This window comes from Schistosoma mansoni, chromosome 4 (assembly GCF_000237925.1).
Source record: "Schistosoma mansoni strain Puerto Rico chromosome 4, complete genome".
Classification (NCBI taxonomy): Eukaryota; Metazoa; Platyhelminthes; class Trematoda; order Strigeidida; family Schistosomatidae; genus Schistosoma; species Schistosoma mansoni.
In genome coordinates, this window is record NC_031498.1 from 29,696,502 (window position 1) to 29,723,398 (window position 26,897).

Sequence of the window (26,897 nt, forward strand, 5' to 3'; positions counted from 1 at the left end):
TAAAGTTTATGCCTTTCTGAAATGAAATCAGAAATGTTAGTGAGTATTTTGAAATGATCCAAAATGTTTGTCTTTCAGATGGACGTCTTTGTCTGATTTAATGTACACTAGTTTGAATAGTTAGATAAGAAAGTTCAGATTGTCATTCTATACAATATTATTAGTATAAACGGTAGGATACTTGTTATAACGCTAGGGTTTCTTTTTATCACAGTCCTTTCACTTTTTACACGTATGTGGTTCGTTAATTTACCTTAGATAAATATCTACACTAGATTCCTTCCCAGTATCTATTCTACAGGATTTCAACACAACTTAGATCAAGAACATGAGATTAGTCTGACTAGTACGTCAATATATTTCCACACCAAAATCTGACATCAAGGAACAGTCAATCAATAATAATTAGGATGGGGGAATATATAACACATATAACCCCTGTCACGCTATCTACATGTTTGATTCAGCAAAACAACCAATCATTATCATTCTCTCCCACATATCAATTATTAGCACTACTTTGAGTAACATTTACAGTACCAGATAATTTCAAAGAATGTAGTTTTCAATTTAATCTGGAATTAATACACATTTTCAGTTTATCAACAGATAAACAAAAACTCTGTCAGTCAGAAGCTAAAGAATCAAACTAAGGAATTCCCTAAAGCTAACAAAATCTACATTAGAGATCATTCATTAGGAAGACAATCAAAACAAATTGATTGATTTAGCGGTTGTCAATTAATTTTTTCTTTAAAAAAGGCATTTTTATCTGATACAGAGGTTGATCATTTTATCCAGGGTATAAATGAATACTTTGTCATTTAACAACGTCGGTCAACTCCATTTAGGCACATATACACAATTATTAGTAGTAATGATCATTGCAAAACTCCGCCTGTAACTCCTCCGGAGGGTACTGCCGGTCTCAAGCCCGGGTAAAGGAGGAGGGTTGGGCATGGGGTTAGCGACCCCATCCCATAGAAAACCAACTCGCTAAAAAAGCGCCAACCAGAAAAAAATTATTCAAGTAAGTAATGATCATTGCAATGGCTTAAATTCATAATTTTGATTCAATAGAAACAGAAGTGGCTTTAAGAAATGAATGACAATTCAAATAGAAACAAATGATTATAATAAATTCACATGATATTGTTTGTTTGAATCTTCTCATTAATGTTTAGGACTGCAATTGATCAGTCTCTTATTAGCATATGTGCATACTGTGAATATGGCCTCGACATTTCCTTAATTCACAAGCATGGATAGTGGCTAGTAGTCAAATTCAGAACGCGCGCTTCGTCCTATTTGGGAATCATCAGCTGGTTGTATTTGCATCACAGAGTTGATGTTCACACTGAGACTCGAACCCAGTACTGTTCGTTTGAAATGCTACCATGTTATCCACTCAGCTACTGAGTCCTGATAGCCACTTGCTTGTGCAATGGAGTTATGATTATGATTCAGTTCAGATTCAATTCATTTTATTCAATTTTCTAAACATTTTTTTATCAAAATACTTGAAATCCTTGACATACTATCTTCAAATTTTTGTACAAATTTCACTAGTAAATATTTGTCAATCTTAAAAAGGTGACATATTCTATATAGTTGAGATCATGAGTCAGTCGAAGTTAGACCACAATGGACGGCCGTTTCGTTCTAGAATTCCAGGAAATACATCATGGCGCTAGTCATATTCTGTAAACTATTCTTGAGTATCTAAGAAAATAGGGTGATTATAATTTCTGAACGACCTTTGAGTGACATTAAAAAGACCTTGAGAATGTCCACCTACTTACTAGGGACAAATGAGGGTGTGAAAAAACGGATTTTAATTCACAGTCGATAGTAAGGGTTAGGATTTATATTTATGATTTTCATCACGAATTGACATCAGTTAAAATATCAAGACGTTATTTAGATAAATAAGTGTGAATGAATTTCGCTTCAAAATTCAAATTCTGTTATCCTAAATCTGATTAGTTCGTCCATAAATTATAGTCTCGCCGAAGATTAAATGAATTCTCTGTCATTCTATTCAAATAATCGTTGTTTATTATTTGTCACTGGAGATATCCTTTATATGAATGAGTTTGATAAATAATACGTAACATTGAGATGGTGGAGAAGATTTGTAGCTCAGATGGTTAATTTTGATGGAGTTTTGTTCTCTGATCTAGATGGTTTGGTCGTGGAGCTTTGATCACCCTTCTGAACGACATTATCAGCACAAACCTCGGGTGCTGATGATGTCGTTCAGAAGAACGATGAAAGCTCCACGACCAAATAATCCATTACTCTTATGCCTCTCAACTAAGAACTTTATACATTTGAAATAATTTTACTTAAAGAATCCCCTTTTAGAATTTTTTTGTTTTGTTTTTGAAAAAAGAAAAAAAGAAAACACTCAAAGATTTTAATGTTTATTCACCATATTCAAATAAAAATCTTCTGTACAAGAAAAAAAGTTTTGTTTGTATAATCACTAAGCCTTCCAGTCTTATTCATTTTCCTACAAGTAACATATGAATAAGTGAAATAATGGCAAAGATAATGAAGAAAAAGTAAGTCTCACATACTGAATAGTCGTATGTATGTATGTATGTATGTGTGTGTGTGTATGTTAGACTGGGCCAAGTTGTTAACAAAAACAAATAAATAAACAAACAAACAAACAACAGAAGCAAACAACTTTAATTAATAATAATGGTCATTGACTGGATAACTATAACAAGAACCAATATCACCATCATCATCATCGTCACCATCATTAAAAGAAGGAAATCGAAATCGCGTAAACAACAAAGTAAAGACACATAAAAGACGAATCTAAGAAAATGAAACGAAGAAACCGATAAACAACAACAATTTCACTTTTCCTTCTTATTAAAGGAGAAAAACTGGATTTAGAATAAACCTGTAATGATACAACCAGCTGTTCTATTGAAACATTACTACTTATATACATATCAAAATGGATCATTTAGTAGTAACAAGAAAAAGTAATTACCACTTTGTGTAAGCTCATAGAAACAACAAAAACAACATACATACAAACATTGTGGAATAAATATACAAACAAACAATGTGTGAATGTTATTGTTTTGCCAAAATCCATAGTTATCCCTATTTCATGGATATTTAATAAATATGATAAATAAACATAGAATTGAAAATGAAGACAGACAAAGAAAACAATGCGAACAAACTATGGTTTAGAAAGAAGCTATACCTACTATATATCGAAAGAAAAACAAAACCTTTTCAAGAAATAGAACAATGATGATCATGATGATTACGAGATCCTTTTCAGTCGAACACATCTATTGAAAACCTGTTCAGTCTTTCAATTAGCTACTAAGGAGTAATGTCTATAATGAAATCATAAATAAAGACAATAACAGTTAGATAGTAATAGAATAATCCTATAATTATTATTCTAAATCTATTCACAATTATTGAACATTTAAAGAATACACTCCATAAACATGAGTACAATTTAAAAAGGAGGTGGGGGCAGATAAATATCCTATGCCAAAAAAATTAAAAAATAAATAAATAAACAAATAAATCAATAAATCAATAATTAAACACATGACGATAAATAAAAAAAAAGATTTAATCAATAAATCAATAAAAAAGAGTAAACAGTGTTTTGTTTTTTTGTCTTTTTTCAAAATTACCCATATCTACATAACTACATTGAAGAATGTATTAGGAAAACAAAAAAGAGAGGATAGAAGAGTAAAAATAGTAGTTAAGGAAAATAAATATATTATGTTCATTTGAAGGGGTAATAATAATAATACTATTATTATTACCATTACTATTATTAGTATTAGTTACTATAATCATAAAAATTGGAATGATGATTACATCACTAATGGATGAACTTGTAATCCTATTCGATGTAGAAACAATCATTGGATAATGTACATATATATATTTCTTATATAATACATCTTAAATGTAAATACTTTATAGTTACTACATAGCAACATAGGTTGCTATGTAAAGAATCCTCATTGATCTATGTATATATGCATATATATAAGCTTAATATACTTGAGCATAAGTTGAACTAGAATGTTCTTCTGGATTTAATTTAATACAAAATGTTGTTGATGATGCAGTATTAGGTAATTCATTTTCATTCAATGACATTATAGGTTTTTGTATAAATGATTGTTTATCTATTGAATAAGATGAATTTAATGAAGGATCTCGATGTTGATAAGGTTGATGTTGATGTTGTTGATAAGGATGTTGATGAGGATGATTAGAATACTTTGTACCATTCATTATTGATCCATTTATTGAGTTTTTATTCTGAATTTGTTCATTTTCTCTTTCATCATCACTACTACAAAAATTTGAGTAGTATATATTTTGTTTATTGATAGGTGATTGATTATTGTGTTGATGATGATGATGATGGTTATTTGTACTGAGCAGATACTCTGTTTCTTTATGTTTACTAGTTATTATCATTGGATAAGATTGTGGAATTGGTTTCATATCATTAGTAATTGATGCAGATGAATGTGGTGTATGGGTTAATGATGATGATGATGATAATGATGATGAAGATGAATATTCTTGATGTTCATCAATTTTTATAGGTGAACATTGATAATTGATTATATTATCATTATTATCATGTATAGTATGATTATATCTTGGTGCTGGAGGTGGAGGTGATTTTGGTGGTGGTGGTAGTATTATTTGTTTATCATTATAACAAAATAAATATCCTTCACCTTGTTCAGATTTTGATGTGAAGGAATTTTGTTGCTGTGATGTTGTTGCTGTCGTTGTTGTTGTTGTTGTCGTGGTTACTATCATTTTTGAATGATTTTGTTTAAAATAATTACTATCCAATTCATTTGTTAACTGATCATTAAGAGTTTTCTTCCATCTATATGATTTTTCATCATCATTTGTTAAACTACTAGATGTTGCCGAGTTTGATTTATTTCTAATCTCTTGTCTTTGTGAACATTCAACTAGATCATGTTGTCCTGGTGAAGAAAACTGTGGTAAGTTCCCATTTTCTTCATTATTACTTGTTCGATAACAAGCATTTGTATATGATGGTTGATTAGTTTGTAATTGTGTTTGAAGTAAATTACATTTTGTAGATACAGAAGGAGTTACATTTTCATCGAATTCATAAGTTAATTCACTAGGTGTATCAATATTGTCATCATAAACACCATTGTTCATAGTATAAAATGTTGGCGAAGTACAATTTTTTGTTGAGGTATTTTTATTACCATTTAATGCATTATGAATAAGAGATGCAGTTGCATAAGGTGCTACAGTCAATTGTGGTATTTGTCCATGACAATCATGTATTGAATGAGAAGATGGTATTGATTCGTTTATATGTTGTAAACTATTAATTGGAGCTACTGGTGCTATTAAAGGTAAACTAGTTAAACCAATTCTTGTTACTGAAGAAAAATTTTGATCTATATTATGATATCCATTTGGGATATTAGTATTGATTTGAGATTGTGGGATGATATGAGATTGATAACTTAAATAAGATGTACGTGAAGTACGATCATTTGGGAAAGGTATTAATGTATTTGGCCCTTGAAGTATATGATGATTCGTTTGGGTGTTGTTAGATTGAATATTTGGATGATGGTTATTATGTACGATTGTATTAGTAATATTTTCTGCTGTAGCATACAATCCAACATTATTAGTTTCATTCAGTATACATGGAGAATGAGACAATGCTAAAAGTGCTGGATTGAATGAATTGAATTGAGTATCACATGACTCTGTATTATTAAACTCATTATGGGAATTAGTAGTCATATTATGTAAAGTTTGATTTTGAGTAGTTGATGGATAATGATGCCATCCAACATATTTCCCTTTATCCATAGATTCTAAGCAATTATCATTTTCCATATTTGGTGTTTCTGATCTTAATAATGGTTCCAATTGAACATGATCTTTTTGTAAAAGATGTGAACTTTTGGAAATTTTATTTTCATTCATGGAATTATTTATACTTGTGCCAATATTGTTAGATCCATCAGCTATCGAGCCACATTGTGAATGATTGGCTATAAGTACAGTACCAGGAGATTTTCTAAATCGATAACGTTGATATCTACAACAAAATGTTATCAAAGCAACGGTAGCACACCATACTAATAAACTGCATATCACTGTCACAATAAGCCATGGTTGATTTATAAAATCCTCCCCCCTTTTATCATTAATTTCTTTTCTTTCAATATTCATAAATTGTAAAAGTTTACCAGTTTGTATATTAAAACCCCAACCAACACCTAATCCTTTTTTACGTAAATCAGGTTTTAATTGGATAGGTGCACTTCGTACTCCAATTCCTTTACATGTAACTGCAGCCATTTGAACAAAGTATATAGTTTTTCCAGTTAATCCTTTAATTAATGTCTTTTGTTCAGTGTAAGATAAATTGAAATTTTGATGATTACTTGCATCTTCATCATATACATAAATTATATAACCCATTAATAATCCATTCCAATGGATTACAGGAGGTGGATCCCATGAGAGTTCTATAGTTGTATTAGATATCCATATAGCAAATATTTTATCCGGTGGTGAACTTGGAAAACTTTCAAAAGTTAAAACTTTAAGAGTATTACTTTCACGGCTTTCAATAATTTTCATCAAAGAATTAGATGAATATGCTTTAACTTTGATTTCATAGCATCGAAAGGCATCAAGATCACGTAAAAGGCTAGTTTCCTGGATTGTTAGTGCGTTATGAATCTCACTAAATTTCCTATCTTTCTGATATTGAGTTTTGATATCGATGACCGTCCATGGGTCTGATGTTGCGTTATTGAATTCCTGTTCTTGCTTATTCTTAAAATTTTGTTGTAAAGTTTGCATAGTTTCAAGACGAAATAGAGAATGTGAATCTAAAGAAGTGGTAGATTTAATGCTGCAGTACATTCTTTCCCCATTTTTTGTTGTTAGTCCAGTTGCATCTGAGTAAATGCCCTCGAGTTTGTTAGAAATGCACTTCATCAAGGGGACTTCTCTGTGATAAACAAAATAACCTTTTACCATTGATAGTACAGGGGGAACTTCTGTAATGGACCAGCTAACTCGCACCCTTTTAGGTGAAAGTGGATACAAATGTAACAATATTAAGTTAACATTTTTAAAGGACTTCAAACTTTCTCTGTCCGATAGTTGAACCTCTTGATGACTTAAAACTTGTTCTTTTAAAGTTAAAACTGGACCCAGAGGGGCGCTGGCCCAACCTACTCTTCCTTCATTCCAGCGAGGTCTAATTAAAAAATAATAAATAGTTTCTGGTTGTAATCCTCCTAACTGTACAGTATGTGCGTGCCAATTTTTTTCAACCACTATCCATCCATCTGTTGGTCTATCAGGTCTATAGAGCTCTACCCAATAGGTAATCTGACGAGAATTCATTGGGCTACCTCTTGTGAATTCTTGTGAGGGAAGTGGTGGAAATGGTAGATCCCAAACTAGTATGACAGTCGATGACGTCACATTTGTGGCTTTTAGGTTTTCTGGCGGAGGAAGAGGACTTTCGTTGCTGATAGCTGCCGTTGCCGGTGATCCTTCAGGTACAACATCCAAGTAAGAGGTCCAGTTAGATTGCAAAGTAAATGATACCAAACTCTCATCTATGTAAGGTTTGATAACTGCTTTTGCAAGACATGTATAATTTCCAGAATCTTCTATTCGTAAATTTGATATCTGAAGGCTACCTCGTGGAAGCAAAGTGTAACGCTGATCATAAGGCAGATTTGAAATGTCTATATTTTCCTTTACACCATCCTTCGTAGACCTATACCATCCAATAGACCAATCAGATAAATCTGAATAGGGCAGTGTTGATGCCAAAGATCCAGGCAAGCCTCTAGTTAATCCCAGTTCGCAATCCAAGGTGACTATCTCACCGACAGTTCGTGTTTGGTTTGGCGGTGGTAGTCCTATTATGGGAGCTAGCCAATAAAAATTAGATGAAGAAAACTGGCTTGGTTCGTTTTCAGAAAGTGAATATACATCTTTCGATGAATCCACCTTTTTCTTAGATAAGTTAATGACGTGCAATGTTGCACTCGTATGAATTGTATCGATAGATGAATGTGCTGTGCATTGGTATTTACCAGAATCTTTTTGTCTGACATCTCTAACTTCTAAACTCCCTTCAGGAGTTAAATAATGTTTACCATTATGAAATTCATTGATTGTTTGGTCACCAGGAAAAATCGGTGTTTTATCCGGAAGCTCCCAATAAATTGATGGCAATGGATGCCCTGCAGCTATGCAATGAAACACTGCAGTTTCTCCTTCGTTAACGGTCAGATCATCTGGTGTGACAGAAAATGCTGGTGGTGTATCAACTGTTACCGTGGCATCAGCTTCAATACCTCCAGCAGCAGTGCAAATATATGTACCAGAGTCTGAAATCTGAGCGTTTCTGATAAGGAGATAACTTTCAGTCAGTTCAGCCCGATGCGGATCTATTGGTTCTTCCCCAGGTCCTCTTTTCCATTTAACAACATGATTTCCTTCAACTTTGCATTTCAGCTTGATATCACGTCCTTTTTTGACCCTAATATCTACGGGAGTTTCCAGAAACCGAGTACGTGACTTAACTATCAGATAGGCTGAAGGAGAAACTTGTTCACCGGCGATATTAGATGCCACACAAGTATATGTTCCGCTGTCTTTAATAGTGACAGGATTTATATGCAAACTTCCGTCAATTGATATTTCAATATTTGACTTAAACTCATTTATCACAGAGATATTATTCTTAGGTTTTACTCCATTCTGAGCAGAAATCAAATTATTATTTTTCAACCAGTAGACCTTGACTTCAGGTAATCCTATTGGAGGAATACATTCCATCACAACTTTATCACCTTCATGAACAGTTTTATCCACTGGTATCTGTTTAAATTGTGAACTTATATAAACTGAACCACCACGTACTGGTGGTTGACTTATTGTCCATCCGGCTGAATTTGAAGCATTACAATAAAATGAATACAATTTACCTCTTTCAGGACTAGAAACTAATAGTTTACCATAATGTTGATTTACATGTATACCAGAAGTTGTTCCACTACTTGGTATTTCATCAATAACTTGTTTACCAGTCATTGCATCATACCATACAATTATAGGTTTTGGATATCCAGTAGCTTGACATGTGAATTCAAGTACACTATCTGTTGAAAATACATCTGAAGGTGAATGAGTTATTATAGGTTTTATCCAATTGTTTTTATGTTCCATTTCATTTCTGTACGCCGTTAATCCTACGGTGAATTGAACAATTAGAATTAGATATTGATGTATGAAAGTAATCATTGTCTGAGAAGCTGATTTGAACCAATGACTTTGGTAAGATTATTATTCTTTATTGATTGATGTTTAAAGGATCCTTGAAATCATCAAATTCCAGTTTCTGAATAACTAAAAGAAAAGAACAAAAAACGTAATAAAGTATTTTCAATATGAAGGAGTACTTTGAGAAAATGATAGAGAATATTTGTGGCTTAGATGGGTGCTACTTGTGTTGGAGAATGCTGGTCGGCGGCCTATGCTCCATTGGGTGTAACAGGCGTAAGTAAGATAGATGCCACTGAGGTGAATGTTTGTTATGTTAGACAAAATCATATCCAATCGCCAATGGAAAATAGTAGAGCTGAGAATTATCACTTTTGTGTTTATGTGATACATCAACTTCACTGAGTAACAGTCAACATATACTTTCAAGCATTTTTCCTATTGTGAACAATGTACTGTACATGAAATAAACATTTAGACATATCTTCATAAGAATTTAGTGATTATGTATTCAAGCCTTACATTTTCTATAGTTGAATTCATGAGTCAATTAAGTCTAGACCATCATGGAAAACCTGGAAGCAATGGACAGCCAACTCCTCGAAATATAGGACTCCTTAGCAGTGCTCATCCACTATCTCATACGTGGGATTCGAAGTGAGAACCTATCAGTCTCGTTGGCGAACGCTTAACCTCTACATCACTGAGCCGGCAAACTTATTAGACATTGATATTTTATTAGTTCAATTAACGGTTCGTTACCTCTTTTAGGAATATAGTTCCCAACCCTTTTTTACAAATTCCTAATACATACTACTTACTTACTTAGTAGCCAAACAGTTATTATTTCCTTTATAAACAAAATAACAAATAACTCATACTTTTTGATAGAGTTTTGTCCTTTAAAGTGGATGGTTAGGTCGTGGAGCTTTCATCGATGAACGATGAAAGCTCAAAACAACTGTCAACTAACTTCAAAGTGAGAATCTTCAATACGAACGTCAACACAGTCTGTTCTACTGTACGGAGCTAAAATGTGGAGAACTACTACATCCATCGTCAAGAAGATACAAGTATTGATAGATAGTTGTCTAGGAGAAATACTCTACATTCACTAGCCGGATACTATCAGCAACAGCCTACTATGGGAGAGAGGATAAACCAGCTTACAGCTGAAGAGGAAATTAGGAAAAGACGTTGGAAGTGGATAGGACACTGATTGAGGAAATCACCGAATTGCATCATGATGCAAACCCTAACTTGGAATCCAGAAGGGAAGCGGAAAAGAGGAAGGTCAAAGAACACATTATTTTGTGAAATAGAAGCAGATATGAAAAGGATGAATGTTAACTTGAAAGAATTGGAAAGGATTGTTGAGGACAGAGTTGGATAGAGAATGCTAGTCGGCGGCCTATGCTCCTCGACGAGGGGTAACAGACGTAAGTCATACTTTTCGATAGAGTTTTATCATCTGATCTGAATAGTTTGGTCGTAGAGCTTTCATCATTCATCATTTAACATCGTGAACGAAACGTCATCAAAATCATCCATCTCTTAAATTCCTATATATAACCTTTTCAAATTTACCTTCGACATTTTTACTCATTGAATTCTAACCAAAGAAAGTTGTAACATTGTTTTTTTTTGCTAACTAACTTAAGTCATGATTATAGACAACACGAAAAATGGTTACATATTTCTTCTTCAATTCATTTGAATCAGTCATGTATCTCCTAGATGCATAGAAATGTTCGACATTTCAACATTAAAAAATTACAAAAGTATCATGTTACCTTACATACAAGTAAAGAAAAAAAGAGGAAAAAAAGAGAAAAACGAAAAAAAACGAAAAAAGTACATTTTTTTCCGAGTAACTTTTTATCTGTTTAAAATCATACTAACTAATTTATCATTGAAGTTGAAATAAAAATCTACCATTTCATTAATATAATGAACAGTTGTTATTATTGTTAAAATATATGGATTATTTTTAATGAATATTGTTAACACGCTTAGTTGAACAAAATTAAGAGATTTGATATAATTTGAAGAAAAATACCCTGGTACGGACAAGGGTGAAGAGAGTAAGCTCTCCCTTTCGAAATGCTCTCACATGGTAACACGTTTATAGCCTCTGTCTGAGAAGTCCTACTCACTGCCTTCTCATGGCGGGAGATGGTGTTTACGAAATTGATAGGACGAAAAGTGAATGTCTTGAGCTTTAACCGGGTTGGTGGACCCGGAAACTTATCAATAATTTAATTTATTAGTTAAATCATCAATCAATATCATCCATCAATCATTTTAAGGATTCTCACTCGACTCAACAACACACATCATAATTTCGTTGGGATATTTTTGTGAAGCACTATGATAAGTTAAGTATATTCTTGTTTAAAACGATATTTCTTGCAGGAAGGGGTTTTTGTGGATGTTATAATAATTTTAATAGTTGAGGTCATGAGTTGATTGAAGCTGGACTATCATGAAAAACCTGAAAGCACTGGACGGCCGTTTCATCCTAGTATGGAACTCCTATATGGGATTACTGAAGAGTCATGCAATAGGACGAAACGGTCGTCCAGTGCTTCTAGGTTTTCCATGGCGGTTTAGCTTCAATCGACTCATGATCTTAACTACTAAAATTATTTTATAATGTCAATTTGTTATGTTGTTAATAGCTTATGAGGTAACAATTATTATAAGTGAAATTAAGTGCCATTAACTGAGTATTTAACAAACAATTAGTCTTTTTGATAAATTTTGAAAAAAAAACACCCGGATACTCACCGGTTTGTTTGAACATCTGGACTACATGTACCTGCTACCTAGATATCACAAGTTATCTAATTTTGTTTTTTTTAATACATCATTATGACTATTATTCGCATAACCTATTCAGATGCGTTTCTGAATAGTGTACAACCTTTCGTTGTATAATTTACAAAAGGCCTAATCAGAGATCTTATGGTTGCTAGCAATATACATAAAAAAAGTACATTATTTAGATGTCGATTAACTGGACTACCAACATCTAATTGGTGATCACTCATTATTTATCGTCAGGATCGACGAAGAAGTAAGAAATGAAAACTTGTTGAAATACTTTGTGCTGAGAATTCTATATTATACCCAAAACATAATGCTGAATAAAGCTAATAGTAATTGTAAGCATGGCTCGTTGGTAAACTCTAGGAAGCCTCAAGAAGGCCAGAAAGAGCCGAAGACATTCCATCCAATCACTGATAGGGGAATATTCTAGGGTGTCGACGTGTAGCTTCCCCATTGAATGGATAAGAATGACCCCCTATGTGCCTATTGGTTGTCTGAAATGATGATTAACATTCAGCCAAAAACTATAAATATATGAGATTTCTGTACCATATTTTGACACTGTTTTGGGGAATAAACTTCCTGCTTACTAGTCTTCTGTTTTTCTCTTGCGACGTTGAGGGTTCAATCGTTCAAGTAGTCTAGTAGTACGCGGCACAATAATAATCAAAGCTTTAGATATAACGCTAATACTGATAATAATAATAATAAATAATGAAGAAGACAAAGGTTATCTTGTTACCATTGAATTTTGTTTTGAATATATAATGTCTTAACAAGTATATGTGTATGTTGAAACCATTCAAAACTTATCTCATTAATATATCATCTAGTTTTGGTAACCTTTGTTTTCAAACTGAGTATTATATGAAGGAGTATATATTTATATAATTTTATTTAAGATACTTTTGCAACTTGGAAGAAGAGCTGGATGTGGATAGGACACACTTTAATGAAGTCACCCAACTGTGTCACAAGACAAGCAATCACATGGAATCCTGAAGGTCAAAGGAGAAGAGGAAGACCAAAGAACACATGACATCGAGAAATGGAGACAGACATGAGAAGAATGAACAAAAGCTGGATAGAACTAGAATGGAAGGACCAGGACAGAGTGTGTTGCATAATGGTGGTCGGCGGCCTATGTTCCATTGGAAGTAAAAGGCGAAAGTAAGTTAGTAACTTCTGCAACTTGGACCGATGCATTTATGTGCCTGGTCTTACGTTGTACCTGGCTGAATCAGATACTTCAGTAGTGATTACTATTTTTTCATAATCCACCCTATATCAATGATGTAAAGTTACACATGTACTTTAAAAGAAATAGTTAAATAATTGGCAAACTGCTTCATATAACTTGCTTTCATCATAAAATTTGATATTTATGAAACAGTTGTTAAGGATAGAAAAAAGATAGTTCAATATAAGAGAAGATAGTAGTCATATTTTATAATAGAAAGGAACATTCACTTTGATTGATGTTCTTATAAGGACTTTTTTTAGGTTGTTGTTTTTTGAATTCTGTACGGATTACTTTACCCTGAAATATTTTGTCTAGTTTTTTTTTCTTTGTTAAACAACAAAGAATTCTTGATGAATTTAGGTTAGTTACAGATCAAATCCAAACGGCGAATGATAAAACACAATTGACAACATCATATTACTGACTAATTTCTTTATGCTTGTTACCTACAATGGAGCATAGACCAACTATCAGCATTCTCAAATCCACCCCATCCAAGGCCTTCCTTTCTACTTCTATCCAACTGTTGTTCATTATTTTCATGTCTGTTTCCATTTCTCGACGTCATGTGTTCTTTAGTCTTTCTCTTCTCCTTTGGTCTTCAGGATTCCATGTAAGCACTTGCCTTGTGATGTAGTTAGTTGCTTTCCTCAACGTGTGTCCTGTCCACTTCCCGCACTTCTTCCTGATTTCTTACTCCGCTGAAATCTGGTTTGTTCTCTCCCACAGCAGGTCGTTGTTGATAGTTTCTGGTCAACGGATCCGAAGTATTTTGTGTAGACAACTGTTAATAAACACTTTTATATTCTGGATGATGGCTTTCGTAGTTCTGTAATTTTCTGCCTCATACAGTAGAACTGTCTTGACATAAGATTAAATATGTGTATTGGTAATTCATATGATAGTCTGACAGAAAACTTTGTTGCTCATGCAATATATGAACACGAGGTATCAGTTGTATTCTAACAGCTAGTATGTTAGACCATTGATTATAACCTGAAGATTATTGATTCGAATGTTACAACTGATAATATATATCTGGGTCTATAATCAGCATTACAAGTAAGTTTATGCATGATACAACTATCAGCTGAATAGTTTCCATGTAATTTCTACTTCGTAATCTTCATATTAGACAAGTTATTTGGCTAATTGTTGAAATAAAATGAGGATTGACAAAGAAAAGACAGTATTCCTACAATTGAACAACATATGAAACTCAAACTAACTGTCAACCAATATCAAAGTCATAATCTGCAATACGAATGTCAAGACTTCTATTGTATGGGGTGGAAACATGGAGACCTACGAAAGCTATCATGCAGAAGATATAAGTGGTTATTAACAGTTTTCTACACACAATACTTAATATCCATTGACCGGATACCATCAACAACAGGCTACTATGGGAGAGGACAAATCAGCTTCCATCTGAGAACAAAGTTAGGAAAAGACGTTTGAAGTGAATAGAATATACATTAAGGAAATCATCAAACTGCATCACAAGGCAATCTTTAACTTTGATATGTGATGAAAAACATAAAAGTTGAAGGTCGAAGAACCCACTGTGTCGATAATAGTAGGCAGACATGAAAAAGATGAAAAGTATCTGGTAAGAAGTAGAAAAGATTTTCCAGGACAGAGTTAGATGTAGAATACTGGTGTTTGGCCTATACTCCTTCACGAGGTGTAACAAGTATAAGTAAGTAAGTAAGTAAGTTTGTTAAAAATGTAACATCTTTTCAAGTGAAGCATCATAATATTCAAATACCTTTGTTTATATCATCTTTATTAACCGTTTATCTAATTAATGATGAGTAAATACTAGACAATATATCTTAATCACACTTCTCCCTATCCCCTATATATATATACGAGTGAGTAAGGGTAAGTCTATATTCTTATAAGAAAGGAATGTTTTAAAGTATGTCATTATGCTATATATAGTACATGAGATTAAATTACAGACTAATACAATTAAAGTTTGGGTGTAGATTAGACTTTTTTTTTGTTTTATTCTATATATAATTACCACTTTGTTTATTTATTATTTTAATAGGATTTCTTCTTTTTTTCTTTTCTTTTCTTTTTATTCTTTTCTCTTTTTTCTTTTCTTTTTTTGAAAACTGTTTGTTCAGTCTGTTTTTTTTCTTTCTTTTGTTCTGTTTAGGGTTTCTTTTGTGTGTGTGTGTGTAGGGGGGGGAAGGGTCTGTTTTCCTTCCTTTTTAAATATTTTTTTTAATTCTTTAATTATTAATTAAATGTTAAATAAGTGGACTCATTAGTTTAGGAAAGGGAGAATCGATTGAAGAAAAAAAGAAATTTGCCAAAATTGTTATCATGTTGCTTATGGATAATGTTTAATCACATACCTAGAATTATCTAAATAAACATCTGTCTATCTATAGAGAGAATTTAGGTTTGCTTTTAGATGATAAACTAGTGAATTAAAGGATGGGATAGTAGTTAGGAGTGGAAATCAGGACACGAGTTTCTTACGAGTTGGGATTAGTCAGTTGGATATACTTGGAATTCATGATACGCTCCTCGTCCTATTTGGGACTCATCAGCTGGTTGTACTTGCATCTCAGTGTTGATGTTCATTCTGGTACTTGAACACAGTACCGTTCGATTGAAGCGCCATCATGTTATCCACTTAGTTACTGATTTCTGATAGTCATTAACTTGTGAAATGAGGTGAAATTTCAATCCACTTTGTATTGTTTACTTGAATCTTCCTATTGATGTTTAGGAATGCAATTGATCAGTCTGTTATTAGCATACGTGCAAACTGTGTGTATTGACTCAATATTGCGTTAATGCGCAAGTATTATAAACAAAGATGGGTTCCACTGCTAGCCATGATTCGTCTTTGCTTATAGTGCTTGTGACTTAAGGCAATATTGAAACAATCCACTGGAGGATTAACATATGCCAATAGGAAAATGATCAATCGCAGTCCTAAACATTAGTGGGAAGATTTAAACAAACATTATAAAAATGAGTTATACAATCTCTATCCGTCATACGCTTGACTGTTCAACTAAATCAAAATTATGTTTCCTTGAATTTAATGATTTAAATGATAGAAACTAAATAGTGAGATTTTGTATTATCCATATGATATTCACGACTGAGTTTTCGATCACCCATTGTTAGGGCAATGAGCGAATGGTCTTGATCTAATCATTTTGCAATTACTTACGTCTGTTACCCTTCCTAAAGGGGTATACACCAAACACCAGCATTCTCCATCCAACTCTGTCCTGAACAATCCTTTCCAGTTATTTCCAGTTAACATATGAATTCTTAGAGTTGGAGTGAGTTCATGGTAGAACTTTATCAATCACTATCAACAATATAAAAACAGTCCTAAATAAATTTACCTATAGCTCTTATTGTTATAAATTGTGGCATTATGACCTATTAATATATGATGTAATGGTACCGCAAATTAGAGAATAGTGACTTATCGACAGGACCAATGACGCGTGAACCGGTACGAGCAGTCTAGAGACCTTATCGGTCCTTTTTCCTGCCTAGCCCTACCTGTTGAGTCCAGAACACCAATCTCAGCCTCTGCAATATGAATGATTATTCTCAAACATATTGGGTTTATATACCAAACAAACTGACCACATTGGAACATGAAATAGAAAATATCACTTGTACAAGATTCAGCCAAAAGTTGCTGTGAATGTGGGGAACAATAACTAATAGACTGGGTATAACTCAAGAACGGTAAATCGTATAATAACAGTCTATGGGTCAAAATAAAGCTTATAATCAGATAAACATGAATATGCATAGTTTAGCCACTTAACAACTATCCAATAAAAATATCTATATATCATATTGGTCCATAATTAGTTCTCAAAAGTTACCATTCATAATTCTTATCGGCATATAACACTTATGAAATATGATATTTAAGCTTCAATAAAAATCGAGATAGTATTTCATAAGGGCTTAATTTCTTATTACAATCAGAATAAGGTTTAACTGTAGAACCAAGTACTTATCATTTTGTTCAATAAGGTCTAATTCAATTTCAAAGACTCTGAATAACTATAATTTAGAGATAGTTCTTATGGAAACCATAGCCATACGAAAATGTAAACCCCCTTTGTGTATTCAAAAACAGTTTGTTCTCACCTTAAACCTACCCTAGTAATATTAGCTCATTATTTAAAGTGATTAGGTTTCAAATTGTTTTAACATTATTATTAATATTATTGATCAGAGGGGGTTTTGTGTAGAATTTAGTATTTTCATAGTTGAAATCATGGGTCAATTAAAGCTAGACCACCATGGGAACCTGGAAGTATTGGACGGCCATTTCGTCCTATTATGGGACTCCTCAGCGGTGCGCATCCACGGTGAACGGTCGCTCAAAATCGTGGATTGGTTGAAGTTAGACATTAACACCGTCAGATGCCGGCTCAGTGGTCTATCGGTTTAGTGCTCTGGCGCGAGACTGGTACGTTCTGGGTTCGAATCTCGCTCGCGAGGCGGGATCGTGGATGCGCACTGCTGAGGAGTCCCATAATAGGACGAGTTGGCCATCCAGTACTTCCAGGTTTTCGATGGTGGTCTAGCTTCAATTGATCCATGATTTCGACTATGAATATATTAATATTATTATCAGAAGGGGTTTTTGTGGAGATTTTAATAATTTTATAGTTGAAATCATGAGTTAATTTCAGCTAGACAACCATGGAAAAGCTGGATTCACTGGATAGCTGTTTTATTCTAGTGTGGCACTTCTCAGCAGTGCACATTCATGACCCCACCCTACGAGTTCTCGAACCCAAGATCTATCACCTTCAATGGACTCATGAATCCAACTATAAAAATTTTGTTGTTGTTCAAATATTCCTATCTAATCAATGTAAATAAAATAAAACTATTCATCAATTCTATTAGCACTTAACTATCATTCTAAGAATTAGTTCGAATACAAAACACCTATGAAATGTGTCAAATTCTTTAAATGTCAATATACAATGATGTATTACTTTTCAACTATTTCTTTTTATTCTACTACCGATTAAACCATTACACACCCATTAACACATGTAATTCTATAGTAAATGACAATCATTAGAATGTTCGAGATTGTTTTTTTTTGACATTTAACTGTTCCTATACGTATCATTGTCACCGTAGATACAAGAAAGCTTTCATTGTAATGCATAACTCTTAAAATCTATTGACATGAAATGACAAGTCGTATATTCAACAAAGTAGATAGTTTACAAAGAATAGACAATAGATGTATGTTGAAGAAGATTTGTAGCTCAGATGTATTTCCAAACAAGAGGAGGTTACCCCCCCCCCTTAAAGATAAAGAAAAGGATACTGTATGCAACAACAACAACAAACAAAACAACGATTACTTTTCAAAACGAAATTAATTTAGTTAAGGAGTTACCGATTTTAGTAACTAACCTACAATCCATTTCGATTATGATTAGTTTTGGTTAAACCCTTTTATTAATCTACCTAATGGAATAATAATGTACCGTTATGATCACTGGGAGTACATGATAGACTTCAGATGATATGTTGATTGCTCAATTATCACTCAATGATTCATTCTCCACCCCATTTTTAATATATATACTCAAATCTTATTAATTACCTTTGCTTTGCTTAGTTGCACCTTATTTGATTTAACTATGAATTCACCTCTGCATTCGCTCGCACACACACACACACACATATTCACCTCTCTACTTCAAATTCACTCCATCTACTTATAACCTTTGTGATCGGTGTTATCCGCCAATAAACTGTAGTTATTGTTTCTCTTTGCCTTCTGAATTCAAAAACGCCGTTGAGATTCATATTATAACGATTATCAATGTGATTGATTACCAAAGCAAACCCACTACTATATCAAATAAACAAGATACTTAGTAATATAGTTAATGATATTTAAGGAGGGTGGGGGGGGAACAGTTCAATGTCCAATGTCCAATTGTTTTTATATCTAAACATTTAGTATTCAATAAAACTTTGGATTACAATTTAATGTTGTTGACACCCTACTTGTTGACTAACATAAAAGAAAAAAACATTTAGGTAGGACAATTTACTTAATTCATAGGTTGTTTCTTTTCGATGAATGTACTGGAAGTTCTTCAAATAAAATCAATTATATTTTACAACTATAGGGGTGTTCTAATGTTTGTTTGTTTGTTCTTTCTATTTAAGTAATTGAAGTTATTTTGTTTGTAATGAAACATTCTTTTTTTTGGCAATTTAAATAAATCTTATTCATGTATACATGTAAACAGACAAAATATTCTGAAGAATAATGGAAGATGTGAGAATCAGGAAAGGAGCTGACATAGATTTAGATCACCATCTACCTGGTTGTTGCCAAGATGAAAGTGAAGTTAAAGAAAAACTGGACAACTGGGTGAACAGGATTACAATGGTTCAATACAGCCTTCTTTCGAGATACTTACAAACTGAACCAATTCAACATACCTGTTAACAATAGTTTCCAAGTTCTACAGGATCTATTGAAAGAACAAGAAACTGCGATGGAGGACAACTGGAAAGGGGTCAAAGAAACATTAACTTCAACGTGTCAAGAGGTTGTGGGCCACAAGAAATATCATCATAGGTAATGGATCTTTATGGGGACCCTGGAGAAGATTCAAGAAAGGAAGAACAAGAAGTCAGAAATTAACAACAGTCGAATACGAGTAGAGAAAGTCAAAGCAAAAGCATAATACGCAGAAGCAAACAGGCAAGTGAAGAAGAGCACTGAATCCGACAATCAGAAATACATAGGAGAACTAGCAATGGGAGCTGAAGAAGCTTGAAGAGGAGAAAATAGGAAACAAATATATGATGCAACGAGGAAACTACCAGGGAGATATAGTAAACCAGAGAGACTTACCAAGGACAAAGAAGGAAAGACAATCACGGAGAACACCAACTCAGTCACACTTGATGGAGAAACTCTGGAAGACGCGGAAACACTCACGTACCTGGGAAGCATCATTGATGAACAAGGAGGATCGGATGCAGATGTAAAGGTGAGGATTGGCGAAGCAAATACCGCATTTCTACAATTGAAGAACATATGGGACTCAAAACAACTGTCAACTAATTTCAAAGTGAGAATTTTCAATACAAACGTCAAGACAGTTCTACTGTGTGGAACTGAAACATGGAGAACTACTGCATTCATCATCAAAAATGTACAAGTATTCATAAATAGTTGTCTACGCAAAATACCCGACATTCACTGGTCGGATACCATCAGCAACAGCGTTTTATAGGAGAGGATAAATCAGCTTCCATCTGAGAAGGAAGTTAGGAAAATACGTTGGAAGTGGATAGAACATACTTTGTGGGAATCACAAAGCTGCATCACGAGGCAAGCCTTAACTTGGAATCCGGAAGGGAAGTGGAAAAGAGGAAGATTAAAGAAGATTATCATAATTTGAACTGTATTAGTTAATATGCAATAATCTATTCAAGTTTATCATTCACTGTCATCAAACATAATACAATTGTTAATAGTAGTAATAATAAGTAATAATAATTAATACTCAATTATGTAATCTAACAATCAAAAAAATTCTATGGATGATTGTGTAATACAAGTTATTTAACAATTATTTGTATCGGAAAGGGGTTTTGTGGAGATTTTAGTAATTTTACAGTTGAAGCTAGACTAGACTGGAAGCACTGGATGGCCATTTCATCCCAGTATGGGACTCCTTAACAGTGAGCATCCACGATCCCGCCTCGCGAAATTCGAAAACAGGACCTATCAGTCTTGTGCGCAAACACTTAACCTCTAGACAACTGAGTGCTAATTTAACATTCTGTAGCTTTAATCCCATTCAAAAGTTATTGAATACATTCAACTGATAATTAGATAAACAACCAATTTTTCGCCAACTCGACATTAAAATTCATTTTTAATAGCTTGATTTATCTTACTTCTATATTCCCTTTCAGGAGATTTCGATAGTCGTCCTTGGGTAAACGTTTATTTTTCAATTGCGTGCCTACTTTCTTACATATTCACTTATCTACCTACGTACCTACCTGATTGCTTTCTACTCATGAAAAATAAAAAATTTCTACCCTAACAAAGGAAGTTTTGACAAAGAAGAGTAAGTTTACTTTACTTTACATTAACACCGTTGGATGCCGTCCAGTTCAATGGTCTATCGGTTAAGGGCTCTGGAGCGAGACTGGTAGGTCCTGGGTTCGAATCTCGCGAGTGCGGGTTCGTAGATGCGCACTGCTGTGGAGTCCCATAATAGGACAAAACGGCTGTCCAGTGTTTCCAGGTTTTCCATGGTGGTCTAGCTTCAATTGACTCATACTTTCAACTATGAAATTTACTTTTATTTTAAAAGTAAAAAGTAAATCTGTGAGAGAAACATAAATTCACTTGGTGTTATTCATTTGAATATTTCCATTGATGTTTAAGAATGTAATTGACCAGTCTCTTATTGTCAAATATGCATACTGTTAGTATTGTCGCGATATAATCCTTTAATCACAAGCATTATAAGCAAAGATGGATGGTGGCTAGCAATGGGATCCAGAACGCACGTTTCTTCCAATTTGTAACTCGTTAGTTGGATGCACCTGCATTTCAGAGTTATTGTTCACTATGGGACTCGAACCCAGTGTTGTTCGCTTGAAATGCCATATCATTATCTACTTAGCTATCGTGAATTAAGACAATATCCAGTATGCACATATGCCAATAACAGAATGATCAATAGCAGTCCTAAACATCAATAGGAAGATTCAAGTAAACAATACCATACCGTTACAATATCATACAGTTACACAAGTAAATGGCTATCAGGAATCACTAAATAAGTAGATAATGCGATGATGTTTCAAGCGAACGGTACTGTATTCGAGTTCCAGAGTGGAAATCAACTCTGTGATGCAGGTGCACCCAACTGAAGAGTCCCAAAGAGGAGGAAATACGTGTCTTGAATTCCATTGCTAGTCACTATCTATCTTTGCTTATAAATACCATGTAAACCTAGAATACGAAATTTTCATGTTAATAAATATTTTATCCAATTATCTTTCAAAAAATGTCTAATTAAATATTTCTATCAAACAAAATTACACGTAAAAGCGTGTAAAGGGTAATCGTGGTCGTTAACAAATATGGCAAAAAAACAAATTAGACGGTAAAACCAGCAACATCCAGTCATAGATCATTTCTTTTGTGATATTTGGAATAGAGTTGAGATCATGAGTCAGTTGAAGCTAGACCACCTTGGAAAACCTGGAAGCACTGAACGGCCGTTTCGACCTATTATGAGACTCCTCAGCAATGCGCATCCGCGATCCCGCCTCGTTAGATTTGAACCTAGGACCTATCAGTCTCGTGTGCGAGCGTTTAAACTCTAGACCACTGAACCGGCATCCGTAGTGTTAATGTCTAACTTCAACTAATCCAAGAAATTCAGCGACACATCCACTATTGTCTTGAGTGAGTTGTTATCTCACAACAGACCTGGTTGAATTCCACTGGTCACTGTTTCTCACTAGAACTGCAGGAAATATCTCTTAAAGTCAGTCACTAGTGAGTACATGATAATTATCAGAAAGGGTTTTGTGGAGATTTTAGTAGTTTTATAGAGTTGAGATCATGAGTCATTTATCCTAGTATAGGACGAAACAGTGGTTCATTGCTTACAGGCTTTCAGTGGTGGTCTAACATAGATCAATTCATGATTTTAATGGAATTCAATAATCTCTGATTCCCAAATTCTGGAGATTTATATCGTGAATGGATGGTTTTCAAGGAGTTTCGTTCTGTGTTAGATGAATTAATATTAAAGCTTTTATTTGATTTATTGAACAACATCATCAGGATAATCTTTAGGAAGAAGTGATGCATTCAAATTTCTTCTCGTATGACTAACATCTTATCCTGTTAACCTTGATTTTGATTGGTCATTCTAGACTTTTAACCTATTGTCGTCTGCATCATTACTTTGATTGTCTCTCCTTGTGACCTGATTTTTGATCCAATGTTTATCTATGAATTTTTTGATTTGTTCATAGATTAGATTAATTTTGATGTATTTTCTGACTGCTGATTGATCTGGGCGCCAATCTTTCGATTCAAGATTTCAACATTTTTCTAGTTGAATTTGTATCCACAATTGTTCCCATAAGTCATCATAAGCACAGAAAAATAATGGCATCTAATGGCTAATTGATGTTTGTGCTAAGAACGATGACGGGAACGTCTAATTTGTTGGGTTCACTGTTGTAACAATTTACTTTATGGACGATGTTCTGTTTCTCGTTTGTTATATGATTTTATACGATGACTTTCATAAGATTGATTGAAGTAATTTTGTTGATTTATGTGTTACATCTGTTTCGAACGGTTTAAATTTCGCTGTACTTTCTGATGTCTTTCATAACCGATAAGATAATCCATCAGTCGGTTCCTGTGTTTAGTTTTATTTTTGATGATTAGTTAAAAAACAAAACATTTATAACGATCTATACTGAATGTCCATTACATTTTGACCGATACATTCAAAAGTCAGCCTATAATACTACTTAGGTTTTAATAAGCACATACTGTGTTACATTTTTACAGGAGTTAATTCACAACCTAACCAGTTAAGCAAAGATGGATTATGGCTAGTAGTAGAATCCAGGACACGCGTTTCGTCCTATTTAGGACTCTTCAGTTGGATGTTCTCGCATCACAAAGTTGATGTTCACTCTAGGACACTAATTTAGTACTAATTGTTTCAAAATAGTTAAACAATAATATTGCTGACTAATTTACGGTTGCCTAAGTAGAAAATCTTACGATTAGCTAAATTACAGACCATTTATGCTGGCATCTATCAGTTATCAAATATTTTCTGTCAACTGCTTCAAATTATTTAAAGAGAAATATAGAAACTAAATAACTCCGCCTGTAGCTCCTCCTGGGGATACTACCGGTCCTAAGCCCAGATCAAGGAGTAGGGTTGGGTATGGGATTAGCGATCCCATCCCGTAGAAAACTAACTCGCAAAAAAACGCTAACCAGAAAAAAAATTATTCAAACCATTTAAACTATAGAAACTAAATAAATAATATTACAACATTTGAATGAATCTAATGCTTTCAATGTTGTTCGTTATGAATCTTGTATCATCGTATTCCACTACAGATCCAAATTTCATTAAATTTATTTACTTATTAAATAGGTTATACTGTAGTGATCAAGTGCATGAGTGGGGACAGTCGAGTGTATCTAAGCACAAGTTAACGACTATCTCACTAAATTCTGATAACCATACAGCAATTAGTTAATTTGCAAAATAACAATCAATTATCTCAATCTTGACTGTTCCTTCTGCAAATATCAATCCATCTTCTCTGATATCATTGTGCATGCATTTTCAGACTAATTGCATTTCGATTCACTTAGTATTGTTTGTTTGAATCTTCCCATTGATGTTTACAACTGCAACTGGTCAGTCTCTAATTGGCATATGTGCGTATTGCCTCGATATAGCCGTATTTCACAAGCATTATAAGCAAAGATGGTTAGTAGATCTCAGTGAAATCCAGTTTGACGCGCGTATCGTCCTATTTGAGACTCGTCAACTGGATGTACTTGCATCTCAGAGTTGATGTTCACTCTGGGACTCGAACCCAGTACCCTCGCTTCAAACGCCATCGTGTTATCCACTCGGCCACTGAGTCCTGATAGCCACTTACTTTTGCGATGGGGTGAAGTTTAAATTCACTTAGTATTACTTGTTTGAATCTTCCCATTGATGTGTTAGGACTGTAACTGATCAGTCTCTAATTGAAATGTGTGCATACTGTGAGTATTGCCTTGATATTGCTTTAACTCCAGCTGACGAGTCCCAAATAGAACGAAACGCGCCTCTTGGATTCCACTGCTACTTGCTTTTAATTTCCGTTCTTTTCTTATCGATCTTCTACTGAAATAGATTCTATGCCTGACCATCATCATATACTACTTATATGAATATATAAGTAACCCACACCAAAATACTATTTTCTTATAGAATATTGATGAGTAGATATATATATATATAATGACATTCTTATATACCTATAAATTAACTTTAACCTAATGCTAATGATAATAAATAGAATGATACTTTATGTATTCTATTTAGTTAAATCAACCAACATTAAGTGGTCATATGTATATGGGATAATTTAACCAGTAGTACATGGGTAAAAGTTATTTCAAAAACAACATCTTCATATTCTATATATGCCAAAAGGGTTCCATTTCTTTCCCCTTTGTAATTATCATCATTATGAGTCACTTAATGTAGATACACCAGATATATATCCAAATACAAATACATGTACATTCACTGTTTATATGTTAAACAACAATAGACCATACAGTTTTGTTAAGTTGAACTATACTTCACTAATAATAAACATGTATACATGTAAAATCTTAGAAAAAAAAGATGTAAATCAACGAGTTTACCCTAAATAAGAAGGTAAGAGTGTGTGGAGAGAAAGATGGGGGGAGGGGGACCAAATGTTGGTTGACGATATTCACCATAATCATAATGATAATAATAATAACAATAGAGAAATTATTATTGGTACCAGTAATGATAATAATCATAATGATAGTGGTGACTGTTGTCTTTCGTCTTTCCTCTGTCATTATCTACACACATATATATACATATAAAGGACTTCGATAAACAAACGGTTCTTTTTTGGATAAAAGTAAAAAAAGAAAAGAAAAAAACCAAACAAATAAAACAAGGAAAAGAAAAATACCAAAAAAATATACAAGAATGAAATGTGAAAAAATTTTTTATTTTTTTTAAAAAAAACAAAAAAAAACATCAACAACACCAATAACATCGGATAATTATATACCCCCCCCTATAAAAAAACTAAAAAAAACCAAAACAAAACAACGGCAATCACTTTTTTTTTGCTGTTCAAAAGCAGGTAAAGGCCAGTTAATGAAAAACACAACAACATTCTAATCAAATAGGAAACAAGAGAGAGGAAGAATAGTTAGATGATTATTATTCTGGAGTTTATCGATTGAATTGAATCAGACAAAGAGTATATCTATATAGATATTCATATATAGACACGAGACTGGGTATTCATTCCCTTCATATATATGCATGAAGATATTCATTGGTGAATTGAACAAATAGCTGATATATATATCCCTATTTCTTAAAAGACTCAAATACATTGAGTAGAACAATGATTCTGTTAGAAAGTATGTATGTATATAAAGATAGATAGATAGATGGGGCTCATTAAATGGAATTAGAAATAACTAAATAAATAAAAAAGGAAATTAAAAATAATTGAATGAATAACTTTCATCAATATTACTATATAAGATAATACATGACAAGTTATTGAATGAAGTAAGTTAATAAGTAGTATAAGTAGTAGTAGT

General features: G+C 33.3%; 1 protein-coding gene across 1 annotated transcript in view; it reads right to left on the minus strand.

The window, feature by feature from the left end:
- Window positions 1-4,059: 4,059 nt before the first annotated feature.
- Window positions 4,060-26,897, minus strand: part of Smp_173100 (axon guidance protein) — a gene marked incomplete at its 3' end in the record, with an annotated part of 47,941 nt that continues 25,103 nt past the window's right edge. Inside the window, exons 2-3 of the mRNA XM_018797434.1 lie at window positions 7,956-9,483; window positions 4,060-7,811 (exon numbers count right to left, since the gene is read on the minus strand). Of these exons, the coding sequence (XP_018652476.1) occupies window positions 4,060-7,811; window positions 7,956-9,378 (5,175 nt within the window). The 5' untranslated portion in view covers window positions 9,379-9,483. The remainder of the gene's footprint in view (window positions 7,812-7,955; window positions 9,484-26,897) is intronic.